This window comes from Salvia miltiorrhiza, chromosome 2 (genome assembly GCF_028751815.1).
Source record: "Salvia miltiorrhiza cultivar Shanhuang (shh) chromosome 2, IMPLAD_Smil_shh, whole genome shotgun sequence".
Lineage (NCBI taxonomy): Eukaryota > Viridiplantae > Streptophyta > Magnoliopsida > Lamiales > Lamiaceae > Salvia > Salvia miltiorrhiza.
In genome coordinates this window covers 13,633,642-13,649,062 of record NC_080388.1, presented here as the reverse complement: position 1 = coordinate 13,649,062, position 15,421 = coordinate 13,633,642, and the positions used below count along the sequence as shown (strand labels likewise).

General features: G+C 38.7%; 1 protein-coding gene across 1 annotated transcript; it reads right to left on the bottom strand.

Moving 5' to 3' along the window:
• LOC131011282 (putative BPI/LBP family protein At1g04970) lies at positions 1 to 5,431 on the bottom strand. Its single transcript, XM_057939069.1, has 6 exons — positions 4,829 to 5,431; positions 4,094 to 4,233; positions 2,859 to 3,210; positions 2,388 to 2,636; positions 1,765 to 1,890; positions 1 to 585 (listed from the first exon to the last, which is right to left on the bottom strand). The coding sequence occupies exons 1-6, from the start codon at positions 5,234 to 5,236 to the stop codon at positions 403 to 405; spliced, it is 1,458 nt and encodes a 485-aa protein (XP_057795052.1). The 5' UTR covers positions 5,237 to 5,431; the 3' UTR covers positions 1 to 402.
• Positions 5,432 to 15,421: the final 9,990 nt, after the last annotated feature.

The following is a 15,421-nucleotide window of genomic DNA, read 5'->3' as shown; positions in this document are numbered from 1 at the left end:
TAAAAGGTAAACTGTAAATTATTCACTTGCATATAACCAAATTGTTGAATATATACATAGACAGCATAATCTAACTAATATTACACAACTTAAATGATTGTGAGTGCTAAACTGCTAATGCTACAGGAAATGTGGTCAACACGAAACCCCCTTCCAGGCGTAGGGGTGATTCTACCAAAAGCAGCTCCATCCCTGCCTCTGCGCCATGGTGGCTGGCTCACCTCTCACATACCGAGCTAAATGTTGGTCCCAAATATATATACAGTATTCCGATCACGACTAAAACAGCAAGGCGATGAGCACATTTGATCAACAGAGTCTCTGGAAAACTTGCATCTGGTAGTTGATACAGTTTAAATGCACACAACGAAAGACCAGATATCTTCACTAGACAGCAAGCAACTAAATGAGATTGAACTGTTTTATAGGCGCAACATCACTGCATATCACAATCCAAGCATCTGCACATAGGATTTGGGCATATTGAAGCTCGTAGCCGTGGAAGGGTGGCATCTGAAATCCGGTGGTGAGTTTTAAGTTGACATACGGCAACACCACAGTCCTCAGAGTGGCAGAAACTAGTGTCTGCACATGCAGCATGTTCTATGATCAACATAAAAGATGTGTATACAGTAACATTCATGAGAAATGAATGGTACTAAGAGCTATGACCCATGTGAATTCAACTGCAAGAGCCCACATCAGATAAAATGATAAATGGCTTCTTCCATTTTATACTTCATTCAAACTCATTGTCACCCTTGACATTATTTATGTAGTTAGGCTATCCAGAGCTCTACTTGTAATGTAAGTTTCCACAACTTGTAAGACACACGTAAGACTTTATGGGGGGTTTACTTTGAGTGATAGTTTGGATAATATTCAGCTAGTTGGATCATTTCACATACTCAATCCCATGTACGACAAATTTAATTTAGGGTTAATTGCATGCAAATACATCAACTTTGGTCATAATCCATTTCGACGTTTAGTTAGAAAAGTTCAATAAAATGCACGAACTTTATTAGTTGTTCAATTTTGACTTCAATGAGCCACATAGGTAGATGCCACGTAGATGCCACATAGACGTCATGCAGGTGCCATGTCATTTTCAGTGAGCCATTTAGAAGCCATATCATTTTTAACTTGGGGAAAATGAAATGTGAGTCAAAATTGGACAACTAATAAAGTTCGTGTATTTTATTGAACTTTTTTAAGTACACATCAAAAATGGATTTTGGCCAAACTTGGTGTATTTACATACAATTATCCATTTAATTTATCATCCAACATAAACACCCCTGTGTTTTAACAACATTCCCAATCATTAAACACCTGACTGAGCCCACCCGTTATCTATTCAAATTTTATAACTAGATAATATATTTGTAAATAAATGTTGTTATTTGTATTTATAATACAAATCCCACCATTATAAAATAAATAGGGAAACGATTTAATTACCACAAATTTTCTTTTATCTCAAATGGTCTTACAGCTTATAAATTCTCCAGATTTCACTATTATGCTGATTCTTATTTTATTTTTTTCATTTTCCTCCCCTCGAATTCTTCTTTTTCTTTTTCCTGCTATCCCCCCACCTCTTGGGACTTGGGGGGTTGGTAGTGGAGAAGAGGGCTGGAAGTGGGGTCGCCAAACTATTCTTTCCAGCTTCCTTAATACATTATAAATGAGTTCTCAAAGCCATGCAGCTAGGTCTCAGACAAAGATCTCCCTGGAGTCCAGAATGATTGAAAGAGGTACCTGGATTAGATGCATGTGCAGGTCACCAATCTTACTCCAGTTAAGTAACATAGTGAATTCATTTAATTTTGCGACTCCAACTAAAGTATTTCCCAGAATCTCAGGAGACACAGAAGCATCGATTACCTGCAGTAAAACAAACGTTACTTTCATCCAGATGTGTAGAGAGAGTGAGACAGAGAATGTAGTTTTGAAAGGCTCAAACTGATGGAGAAGGCTAGATAATCGATTTTCTTGATATAGGTATGAGGATGATTACGTTGGTAGTCAAACAAAAGGGACCTACATAAAAGTACTGCCCTTCACTATGAATCATCAAACATCATTAAGACGTTTAGACAATGTTATACCATGGTAGGCTTTCCATTCTTTTTGCTTTCTCCTCGTTCCAGCAAATGCATGCAATCAATCAGTTTAAATGATCCAAGTTCTAAGGGAATGCACCAAATGAGTTATCTTTAGGGACTGGTTTCAGTATTTGTTCGAACAAGCGAAGGCACAAAATATTTCAGAAAATCATGTATTTAAGGGATGAAGTAGTAGAGCAGTAGAAAACGAAACATAAAGTGCATGGATCTCATATAAACCTAGGCAAAGAATCATAGTAGTCTGACTGAGCTTACCACAGAAATGCACACAACTGGTACAACTTTCCCCCCATCCAAAACATCAATGACTACATCTAAGGGGATTTTTGCGTTAATCTGCCGCTTTTCAACTTGTATGGTTGGTGGAGAAGACACAGTGAGATTCAGATTCATGTCATCATTTGGATACATCTTATACAACTGGGGAATGATGAACCTCCAACCAGCTGTGTTCAACAGAGATTGATCTGGCACTTTGTCGACAATCCAGTGCATCTTCATTGCCTAATAGAAAGATCAAATGTAATTCAACTATAAGATGAGATAATTCGGCGCTGCAATTTCAGAAAGACAAAAACACAATCAACGCTCAAATTGAACAGATTTCCCAGAGTTGGCAGATGAAGTCAGGGTTAACTTTATCTATAAAGCGACTCCAGATTTGACCACTGAAGAAACTTTATTACCCCATCTCTTTCTGACATTAAGTAAAGAAATTGAACTCACCTCATAGTAAACTGATGATGCTGACCTGAGCACATCTTCATGCAATGAGATCTTGACCATCTTATCAGCTTCCTTGCAGGAAGCTGATTCTTGTGCTATTCTGTGATAGAGGCTGGAAAGTCCAGCTTCATCCTTGGCTGAGAATAACCCATCAATTTTAAGGTCAAGCGACGATTCATTCAAAGCTGGATCACCAACAAGTGTAACATTCAGTGCAGCAATACTAGTTACTGATACTTCTTTAGGAAAAGATTGAAGTGAATTGTCAAGCTTCACTATTGCATCCTTTATTTTCTTCGGAATAGCATCTTCTACAGCAGAACTAATTTTATCCTCAAAAGCATCCACCAACCTGAGACAAAAAAGTTAAATTGGTTGTCAGATTTAAAGAAAAACTATATATGCCACAGCTGAAGGACACGATATGGATTCAATGAACCATTCAACAAGGAGGCAGAAAAGACTTAGGCCAGTAGGGGAATAAAAAATTCACTCTAGTGTTCACGACGAACAAAACTAAATGCTCATATTAACAAATTAAGACGCGTTTCTACACGCTAGTTTGTAGATCATTCCATTGACAGTATGAGTTATACCATAAGTTAAAAACACAAAGAGAGATGATTCACAACAGGAAAAGAAGAAAACTTTTAAAAGCAAAGAGTACCATTGGCATCTTAGAATCTCAAGGACTTGTACTCAAGGAAGCGCATCCCATGGTTACAAGAGAAAACAAAATGGTCCACAGATAGTCCGAGGCAGGGGCAGCCCTGGGAAGGTTGAGATGGTGCCACGACAAGGGCCCCTGCCGGAAAGGCCCAATTGTAATTATTATTATTATTATTATGATTGTTATTATTATTATTATGGTCATCTTCGTCAAATGTACATCTAGGTAATTGACTACATGATGGAAAAATGTGCTTTTTCATCTACACAATAGACGGTAGACCCTCTCACATAATATTATACTCTAGAAAAAAGCCACACTAAGATTAAACCATGATTGAAGGCACCTACAAGAAGCTGAGGGTCTCGGATTTTGACATCTTATGCTTAAAGAGAAACAATCTGCCACAAATTATTACAGGTCAGAAGTATTAATTTCCTACGACCATCCAACCAAAAGTATTATTGAACAAACTAGAATTTAGCAGATAACTTGAAGACCAATTATCAAACAAATAGATGACGGTTCATGAAAACCAGAAAAAGAACTGAATGAGGAAACATACCCTTGATAGAGCCACGATGCTCCTCCGTTTAATTTTATAGAGATACCATTCACATAGCACCCACATTCCAAGAGTGACACTTTTAGAGATCCTTCTACAGTCTCTAGACTGAGTGTAAGGCCAACTTCCAGTCCTTCAACCTTCAAAGAAGCATAAGCTTACCAGTTACACTTGGACCAAACATATGACTTAACAATGAAAATAAAATTAAAGCTTTTGGTCAAAGAGTAACAGGGCTTCCCTGATGAATGAAGTTGCCAAAAAAGTCAACACTGAAGATATACAAGAAAAGGAGTTCTGATACAAGGGTCAAGCTCAATAAAAATCTACGGTCTGCCATTGCAGAAAAGTTTACAGACAAATCAGTGATCCTCCCCTTTCTATTTTGGACATTCAGTAATATTAGCATGCAAATATTATTGCCAAAAGAAGCATTTTCCTTTAACATGTAGATCATTCATAGAGCTCAGCAATATGTTGAGAACTATGAATGCCGAGCTACCTAATTGACCCAACTGGCAAAATAACTTCAACATCATGATCCCAATCATGCAAGAATTAACTATTAACTTCTGTAATAAAGCTTCCAATGCATAACCAAATATTCGAAGAATAGCTTGATTGTTTCGACCAGAAGAAGCCAGAGATTATCAATTCCTGGCTAAAACTTACACATTAGCTACGCTACCAAAAACTTCCACAACATCACCGTCAAGCATCAATACCTAAAAGTACCTGAACGGTAGCATTCCCCTTATCAGAGACCGAAATCGGAAGCAACCAAGTACTGTACGAATACTGCCAATTCATGCTCAAATTGGCGGTGGCGCCGGAAACATCGATCACCATCCCGCTATCTCCAGACTTCAGCGTGGACGATGTCACGTGGATTGTTTCGATCGTAATACCGGTAGCAGCCATCTGAACAGTACCTATAATAGGAATTTTCACGGACTTCACAATCTCGGGGAGCTCGAGCGGAACTAATTCGAACTCTGCCTTCTCAATCAGCAATTCCTTTAGGAAATCAAGCCCTCTGTTCGATATTTCGGCGTTGATATGCCCTTGCTCAATGGATTCAACACAATTATAGGAAAATGTGAACAAAAGGAGCAATAGAAATGGAGGGATTAAGTCCGCCATGGAATCGATTGAGGTAAGTCCTGATAAATTAAGTCTTCCCAATCAAATTGGGCGAGTAATAATTACTATTATTTGGTTGATGATGAAGTTGGTGGATTGGAGATGCTGACGCAGAGTAGTATATTCTAGGAATTGTATCAAGATTGAAAATTTGATGATTTGCCTCGTGTTTGATGCGGTTGAATAATTTTAGTAAATCCAACTTATTTATTCCCTTCATCCCATATATACAGATTCATTGAGATTTTTATAAAGATTAAGAAAAGTTATTAGAAAATAAAAATACATAAATAAATTTTTTAATATAACTAGGAGTATATTAGAGTATATATCAAATAATTAATAATGTGCGTGTGTTGGCCAAGCGGTAAGACCTTAATGTCTAAGACCCAAGGTCTTGGGTTCGAATCTCTTGTGGCGCGGTCTTTAAATTTCTTTATTTAATATTGTTTAATTTATCAATAATAATAATAATAATTAAATAAGAATATGAGTACAAAAATACTACTCCCTCCGTCCCCAAAATAAGTTCCTCTTTGGGGACGGCACCGGGGGTAAAGTGTATTGATAGTGGAGAAAAATAAGTTTCCTCTTTGGGGACGGCACCGGGGGTAAAGTGTATTGATAGTGGAGAAAAATAAGTTTCCAGCGGTCTTTAAATTTGTTTATAGGGAGTATTTTTTTTATAGAAATAATCTTATATAATTGTTGGGGGTGAATCCGACAATTACGGAAGTGACGTCAGTCACGTATGGTCTTTAAATTTCTTTATTTAATATTGGTTAATTTATCAATAATAATAAGAATATGAGTACAAAAATACTACTCCCTCCGTCCCCAAAATAAGTTCCTCTTTGGGGACGGCACCGGGGGTAAAGTGTATTGATAGTGGAGAAAAATAAGTTTCCAGCGGTCTTTAAATTTGTTTATAGGGAGTATTTTTTTTATAGAAATAATCTTATATAATTGTTGGGAGTGAATCCGACAATTACGGAAGTGACGTCAGTCACGTATGGATCGACGGACACTAGCAACCTGAAACTACAAGCAACGTTAGAGCCCTCCGAAGAGCACCGATGGGGGTGTTGATGGAAGGGCCTCCGACGCTCAAGTTAGTGAATTAATATAAAAAAGAGATGTAACTAACGTAATGAAATAAATAAATGATGGAGAGGAGACAGAGAAAAGATAGTAATAAGGGAATTCTCCAGATGATCGGGGTGTCCCGGTAGTCGGAGTCAAAGCTAATGAGCGATGTATGAATAAGAGGCGACTGACGTCCGGGCTAGCGGGACTAGTCGGGCGATCGAAACCCTTGAGAGTTGTGAGCGTGGAGGCGGAACAGAAGAGCGGGAGATAACAAGAGTGAGAGATCGTGTGCGAGTGCAAGAGTGGATACGAGTGATTGTGGATACCATGATTGCGTTAGTGATTTAGTATATATAGGTTACGGGCCTGCAGGGAGGCGATTAGGGTTAGGGTTTGCTGGAATGCCCCTTGAAACCCTAACGGTTCCGAATTCTTAGGAAACGATCTTCCGTGACTCTCGTTTGACCTAGTCACCAAGCAACTGTTGAGTTTAGGGTATTTCCTAGTGGGTTCACGTATTTCCCGCAAATGGGCCTACTTTGGACCTTATGCTATGAATGTGGTATGGATCGCTTTACCGGGCTGGCCTGTTGGGCTGTATAGTTTCGGCTTATACGAATTTTACCATTACAATGACAGGTGGCATGCACCGCAGGGCTGCGCTGTTGCGCGTGCCTCAGGGTTGCGCTGCGCAGTCGAGCGCTGCCGGTCAGGGCTGCGCTGGGCAATCAAGTGCTGTCGGGCAGGGCTGCGCTGGACAGTCAATTGTTGCCGGTCAAGGCTGCGCTGGGCAGTCGAGCGTTGCCGGTCAGGGCTGCACTGGGCAGTCGAGCGCTGCTGAGGCAGGGCTGCGCGGGACAGTCGAGCGCTTCCGGGCAGAGCTGTGCTATTGCGCGAGCCTCCGGGCTGCACTGACGTGCGTGCCTCCGGGCTGCACTGACGCTCTGGCCTCCGAGCTGCTTTGGCCTCGGAGTTGTTCTGCTCTGGCCTCCGAGCTGCTCTGCTATGGCCTCCAAGATGATCTGCTCTGGGGCTGCGTTGGGCCGTAGAGTTGTTGTGATCAAAACTTTACTGTAGATTTTCATGTAATCTTTAAATACATAATTGCATATACAAATTGTGTTATTTGTATATAATGAATCCGTAAATAAAGATAATACAAACATATATATATATATATATATATATATAGGGTTGGGCTAGGGTGAAAACACATCTTTTTGTAAAAACTAAAAACGGCTAAAATGTATGAATTCTATGTAGAACACGTATGAATTAGCTGTGTAACTGTATGAATTGCGAAATTCATACGTGTTCTACATAGAATTCAGTCGAACTCAGGACCTTTCGCAATTCATACAGTTACACAGCTAATTCATACGTATTCTACATAGAATTCAGTCGTTTTTAGTTTTTACAAAAAGATGTGTTTTTATTATAGCCCCACTCTATATATATATATATATGTTACTACCTTTTAAGTGCATTATTTGAAGTGGACATGATAAAGTCATGTAAGTCCACATAATTAAGCATAATCAACTCTTCGGATAACGTGTTGGGTTCGTTAGGAACTTAGCCTGTTTAATATGTTTGGCTCAAAAGGTCAAATCGTGAGAATTCGGGAGATAAAAATGAGACTACAGGGTGTTCGGGACGTTCGGTGCCTTCGTATTTGCGGGCCTTCATTTTCTTTTTGTGGGGGCCACTATAAAAGGATGATGTAGGGGTGCAACGTACATGGCTGGAGTGAAGAGCGTGCATAGCGTGCATGGCGTAGGAAGATGCGACTCTTCTTACTTTTTCATTAGTTGTATGTAGATATATCTATTTATATATATATGACTTCATGGGAATGGGTATGCTCCCGATGTGCAGGGTGCTCGGCTCTGCAGCGTGTCGTTGTTTTCTTTCAGAAAGAGAGAAATTGGTGGGTCCCTCTAAAAAAAAGGTAAACAACTTTTTAAACACTTTAAGGACGATGGTGTAGGGTGTGCAGGTTGTTTTGGGACTTGGTCTTTTTGCCGAGATTAATTGAGCCGCGTCCATTAGAGCATCCACAGTGCTTGCACCCATAGTGGGTGCAATAGAATGAGTCCCACTTCTATTGCACCCAGTCTTGCACCCACTTGGGTGCAATAGATTTTATTTTATTTTTGAATTAGTTTTATTCTAGTTTCCATTTTACAATAATTAAGAAATTAAAATTTCATTGAATTAAAATTCAAATCCTACATTGTTAGAAATAAAAGAAATACAAGAAATTAAAATTCTAAATTACTTAAATTAAAACAAACATAAAATAAAAAATCCTAAAAATCTACGGGATGTTGTGTCGTTTTTTGATCTCCGCCACCTTGCACATGTGAAACGCCAATTCGTCAGGATTCATTTGAGAGGTGTCCCGGCTCATCAACATGCTATCGGCGAGGTCACGTTGAACTTGGGAGAACGTTTCCATTGCATTCACCATATTCGCCATGTACCCGAGAGCTTTTTGGTTATCCTCCGACGTCTCTTCGGCCTTTTTCTTGCCTTTCCGCTTGTCTCTCTTGGCCGCCTTTTGGCCTTGGGGCCGGGTGGAGATACTCGCGTCACTAGAAGTCGTTGTGGGAAGACCGTCGGACCCCTTTGATCGTTTGTCCGAATGGACATCGGAGTGAACATCCTCGCCGAGACTTGCAAATTTCTTGGACTCGCGCAAGATCTTCCATGCATGCGGATACCGGAACGGAACTTTGTACTCGGCTAGCCACATTGCCTCTGCTTGCTCCAGGATTTGAATATCACTCATGCCTGATTTCCATTGATCGTGGCATTTTTTGTGCATGGCCTCAAACCTCTTCGCATCCTTCGACACCCGTTGAAAGTGAGATTTGATTTGCGTGACGTCGCGTGAAATAGATCCTTGGGGCCTTTTAGCGTTGTATTCGGTGCAGAGGGAGCCCCAAAACTTCGCCCCTTTTTGGTCGACACCCACCACAGAGTCGTGGGTGTGCTCGCAATACAAACGGCAAATTAGCACCGTTTCTACCGGATAATAGTTGCTACGTTTGGTGGCCGCCGGCATAGAAGCAATCTCCTCCTCGTCGGGCTCGGGCTCGGCAACGGCGGCAAAGCGGGGGTTCAAATTGGTGGCCGCCGCTTGAAAGGCATTCGATTCTTGCGTGAACGGCGAGAATCCTTGCCGGGAAGCATTTGATTCGCCGGGGGATGGATTTTGAGGATGTTCACGCCAATAGTTGCTCCAATCGCCTTCCATTGCTATTTGTTGAAATAATTTAGAAGATGAAGAGAATTGATGAATGAGGAGAATGGATGAATGATAGAGGATGAAGAAGAGAATGAGGTTGTATATGTATATATAGAGGGGGTATAGAAATTAAAAAAAAAAAAAAATCGGCAACGGGAAAAAAAAAAAACGATCAAAAATGGCTATTTTTAATTTTTTTTTTGGGCCGAAAAGGGGCGCGTGTTTACACGCCCCCTCCTTCGCTCCCACTATTCACGAGTGCGAAGCAACGCCCCCCTCCTTCACACCCGGGTGCGGCAACGGTGGTGGGTGCGATAGGCCGGGTTCGATCCGGCCATCGCACCCACCGCTGCGGATGCTCTTAGTATTTATTAATTTACTTTTCCCTTGCGTGAAGGAAGAGCAGGATATTTAGGGTGTCTTTTTGGGAACCACTCTGCTTGTACGAAAAAGAATATGGGAAGTGAGCTTCTCATATCAAATTGTGGCGGATTTGAGGTTTTCTGATTATGTTGTACCTCAACATTATATTGTCTTTTGGAGTCCGTTCCCTTTTTCTATAAAATGGGGAGCTTGTCTCCTCATTCCCTACACAAAAATTTGGAGCATTTGGAGCTTGGAGAAGAAGGAGTAGAGAGAAGATTTTGGGAGAGCTTTAGAGGTTGGTTTTTTCTCTCCATTTTGTTCCAAGGTTCTTCAAGTGTTCTTTGAATATCCTAAGCATGAATAGTTCTAGTTTTTGTCATATTGTGCTCTTGTATAGCTTTGATTCTTCGTTTGTAGAAGTAGTGTTTGATTCATGACTACTTTAATTTTAGGGATAATTGCGTGAAAATACACAAACTTTGCCAAAAATGCATATTTGACGCGAAGTTAGGATTTTACATTTTAATACACCAACTTTCGTTGTTGTCCAAATTTGACACGACTTAATTCTTAAAAATTCAAAAAACAACCCCTTTTTGTAAATAATTATACAAAGACCCACTTATGTTATTATTTGGGACATTTAAACCAAAACAAGATATTTCCTTATGATGTTTTTCTTTTAATCTTTGATCCGCGCCTAAAATGGTTTAAAAGAAAACATCATAAGGAGTATCTTGTTTTGGTTTAAATGTCCCAAATTATAACATAAGTGGGTCTTTGTATAATTATTTACAAAAATGGGTTATTTTTTGAATTTTTAAGAATTAAGTTGTGTCAAATTTGGACAACACCGAAAGTTGGTGTATTAAAATGTAAAATCCTAACTTCGCGTCAAATATGGATTTTTGGCAAAGTTTGTGTATTTAGGTGCAATTTCCCCTTAATTTTATGCATTTTACTTGTTTGTTGAAGCATGTAGAGATTTTTTTTCTAAGTATTAATGATAGTGTAAATCTTGCTAATGCGGGTGCTTCGGGTTGATACGGTTGAATGCTTAGTGTGTAGATGGCTCTCCCTTGAATATTTATGCAATTCCTTTGTATCTTCGTGGTGTTACGAGTGTCGCTCTTTACATATATTGCTCCGGTATGCACATAGCTAAATGGGTAACTTGTGATCGGGGTATCAATTGTTGGATTTGTATACTGAAAGCAAGAACGTTTTATGCTTGTATACAATGATTCATGTGTTCACTATTTAATCTCCTATCTGATTGGGTTCATGATTGTATATGTATGTTCTTTATCTCTATATAAGTAGATTATATGGTGTGTTGTAGATCACAGAAGACCGTATAATTGGAATAACCTTAAGAGATATAATATAATCACAGTCGAAATAACTCTAGGACAAGTTATTGGTTTAGGCTGCGGTATAGATGGAAGTAGTTTGTCTTGATTACTTATCTATACTGGTACGTCATAACGTATTGATAGGACCACAGTGAGATGTATTCTTCTATCTGACTTAAGTGAAGAATCAAGATCTCGGTAACTTATATGATCTTAATACTAATAAGATTTCAGATATATATATTGATTCGTTTATCACTTTGATTTACTATGAGCGAGAGTTATATAGTAACTTGAGTACTCTGTATCTTGGGTGATAGCGGTTAATATATGATATTTGATTATCTGTATTAGTACTCGTATCCGTATAGGATAATGACATCCCCTTAAGGAGCTCAATAATTTTTATTGCGTTAAACCCTGCAGGTTGATTAAGTTCAGGCGCAATAATAAATTTTGAGTGGTACTGCTTAAGGATTACAAAGAGATTAATTAATTAAGGCTGTCAGAGCTATAATTAATTAATGGATGTCAGATATTTTAAATACGAGGATTTAATAAGTCTAAATACAAGCCCCGACTCATCACCGGCAATAAAGGGGTAAGTCAGTATCGGTTCTCTAGTGGAATGAACTGATATTTATAAATTAATTATGGTCTGGGCTGACCATAGATAAATTAATTTATTTGAGGCTCATCTTTATTCCTTGTATCTGGTCCCTGGACTGGCCCAAAGTCTCCTAGCCCAGAAAGAGCTGGAAATCGTCCCTAGCCCTAAACCTGCGCCCCCTCCCTCTGTATTTTCTATTTAAATACAGCTGTCAGCTCTCAGGAAATACACACTGATAAAATTAGAGTTTTTGAGAGAGCTGGTAGGCGCAGGAAACGTGTAGTTTTTTCCAGCTTGGGACTTTCATAGCTCGTTGTCCATCCAACGGTGAAAGCTGAGCGGGATACAGTCGAGAAGATCAGAACTGGAGTCTTTCGATACGATCATCAACGACCTCTGCATCCACTTTACAAGTAAGTATTCCTAACACCTACGTGCAGCTGTTAAATTCATAGGAGCATGTTTAAGATTAATCGTTGTATGATAAATTAATAATAATCCAAGAAACGATCATCGGGCAAACGGAACGTTAATTCAATTTAATATTCCTTCATCAATTTGTTAAATTTATGTCTTTCTTTATATCTTGTTACCATGTGGTTGGGTGGCCGGGGTGACTTGCTTGATTGAACTTAGTACTCTTCATTTCTTAGGAGATTTTCTCACTATGTCGGGCAACTGGGGTGGTTCTATCAATTCATCAAGTAAGGCTATGTGCTTACGTGATGAGAACGAAGATAGTTGTGTTGATGGTCTTACGGGTGTGGCGGGGTATGAAATGGAAATGCGGCAAGGGAGTGACGATTGTCACAGTTGTTCCTAGAGTTTTGGGGTTCACAGCTTCGGATCGATTCAAGAAGCTGCGCCTATACCAGGGATGCTAACGGAGCATCTTAATCCCAAGTCTACTCTTCTAGATTCGAGGCAAATGTGGGATATTCGGAAAGCGTATAACATACCTAATCGTTTCGCTCTTCACGCCCGGGAAGTCATTTGAGGGCCAACTTTTATGCCCTGGGTTGGGTATGCATGTATCAAGCTCCTTTTGATCAGGGGCAACGACTTCCGCTGCCTCATTTGATCGTGGAGTTTTGCCATTATCATGGTATTTCACCGGGCCAGCTTGTACCAAATGCTTGGCGGGTTTTACTGACTCTGCAGGTTCTCAGTGAGTTCTATAAGATTGACATTTCTATTGCTGATATAAAAAGCAATTATGACTTGTTGAATGTCCCGAAGGAGAAAGGTCGCTACATGCTCCCCAGGAAGAGAAATGTAGAACCTTTAATTACCAATATAAGAGATGGTGAGAGAAAATGAAAGAATAAATTTTTTATATATAATACGATGCTCTGGGTGTTCCGGATGGAAAACAAGTTCCTTCTGCTTGGTCTAACGCTTGTGAGTGTTAGGATTGATTGTACTTTTATCATTCATTTCTTATATTTATACTTTCTAACATGTATGTTGTGCAGGTCGTTTGAAGACCATTCTGGTCCAGTTGGATCTTGTTGGAAGGAACAACAGGTTCTTGAGTATTCATCCAGGGTATCGAGATTGGGAGTTTCTTTTGGACGAGAGGCACATCAAGCAAACATCTATTTGGGCTGAAGTACCCGCTCGCCCGCAATGTACCTATATCCCTAAATCTCCTACTGCATCTAGTGTTGTGTTAGGACTTAGAGCTTTAGAAATCTTGGGGGGAGAATCATATACTATCACTTTGAATTGTCACGACCGGTCTTAACTAAGGATAGGTAAGCCGGGAAACCGTGACTAGGGAAGGGAAATTAGGAGAGGGGACAGAAAAGGGGTGATAAATAATAATAAAGGAATTGAACTAAGATTGAGACATCATATGAGAAAAAAACACACATAAATAGATAAGAGCGAGTAATCGGTCAAGAGTATCCGATTTAAGTGTTTATACAATAACTTGATTTGACAATCCAACATAATAGGATGATATGCATCATAACTGAGTGTTCGCAGCGGAAATAGAACGTGATACATGTATGAAGACATGTATCGCCAAGAGTTTATTTAGTAAATATGACAAAGCTCCGCACGACACCCCATCATCACTCATCACTGCTCAACCTGCACATTTAGAAATACATGCAGGGCTGAGTACAAAGTACTCAGTAGACATATGCCGAAAATCATATACATACATAATAAATGTAAATTGTCATGCCATTTCAATAGTATAACCAAGGGTTTTTTTTTTACTTAAAAAGGCCCTAAGCATACTAAATTCATTTGTGATTCTAAAGTTCGTCTGATCAGACTAAGTTCTTTTGTAATCTATCATATCTGAATCTGTGTGCCGGAGAGGTGGCCACCTCTCACGGTCACTTGACCGGCCAACCCGCTAGATGACTCACGGTCACTGGTGTACACTAGCCAAGGCAGGATAGTTATCAACTGCTCAAGACCCGAATTCGATTACATGATAACTGGCAAAGCCATATCAGATAGATATCATACTGAAATTAAAACATTTTATGGCAAGACAATACTTGAAATAACTTCAATTCAAAGATTTTGTCATGAAATAACTTGCTTGAACGTAACAGTTAAACTCATTTGATATATATGAAAGTAATGCCTACCTGATTGCAGTGTTTTGCTACTTAAGACAATGATTCTCTTTCCTTAGCGCGATAGGTTACTCAGGCGCTTTTGTTTATTTGAACCTTTGATAACACGAAACATGTGTTCGAGTGAATAATAGAAAAGATAACAACAAATGCAGTGAATCACTATTCACTCATTTCTCTAACTACCCATATTTCCTTAAACGACTGTATCTAACTCATATACAATCGTTCTTCTTTTATCGAAATACTTCATGTACCTTTGAGGATGTAGGAAAGCCCATTTTATATTATTCCTTTATTTATCCATTATAAATAAAGAATAATTTATAAAATATTTTCCTTTTCCCCATTTAATAATGCCAATCAATATATATATATTGCTACTATTAAAAGAACTAATAAGTCATTAATAAATTCTAAACATTAATTCCTGATGAAAATTTCATTGTGAGATTTTAGGAACATTTGTAAAAATATTTTAAAATAATAAAAGGAGTTAACTATAAAAAGAAATTTTCGAGAAGATCTAATAATTTTAATATTTTAACCATTTAATTAATAAATCTTTAATATTTCATTTATCAACTATTCCATCTAATATAATTTTACCAACAAGTTCTCATGAAATCTTTCTCCAAAATATTTATATATCTCAATAGCTCATTTATAAACTAAAAGTGATATTTTATCAACAATAAAACTTTAAAATCCTTAGTAGGAATTATTTTGAATCATTTCCATCTCAACAAAACTGTATATATTCAACTTCAACTAATAAACTGCTTTTACTCCGAACTCGTATGGAGTCTAATTTTATATCAATCGAAACCTCTTTGAGTCTAGTTTAATTAAAAAAAAAGTATGTTGAAAAACTCCAAGTAGTTTAAGAGATATAGCGATTTTCCCATC

Excerpts from the sequence above, each read along its gene's own strand:
- LOC131011282 (XM_057939069.1), bottom strand. The coding sequence starts at position 5,236 with ATGGCGGACTTAATCCCTCCATTTCTATTGCTCCTTTTGTTCACATTT. Across the intron at positions 3,211-4,093 it reads GCATCGTGGCTCTATCAAGG|GTTGGTGGATGCTTTTGAGG; the intron begins GTATGTTTCCTC and ends TTTTTGTCTCAG. Across the intron at positions 1,891-2,387 it reads CAGTTGTGTGCATTTCTGTG|GTAATCGATGCTTCTGTGTC; the intron begins GTAAGCTCAGTC and ends GTTTTACTGCAG.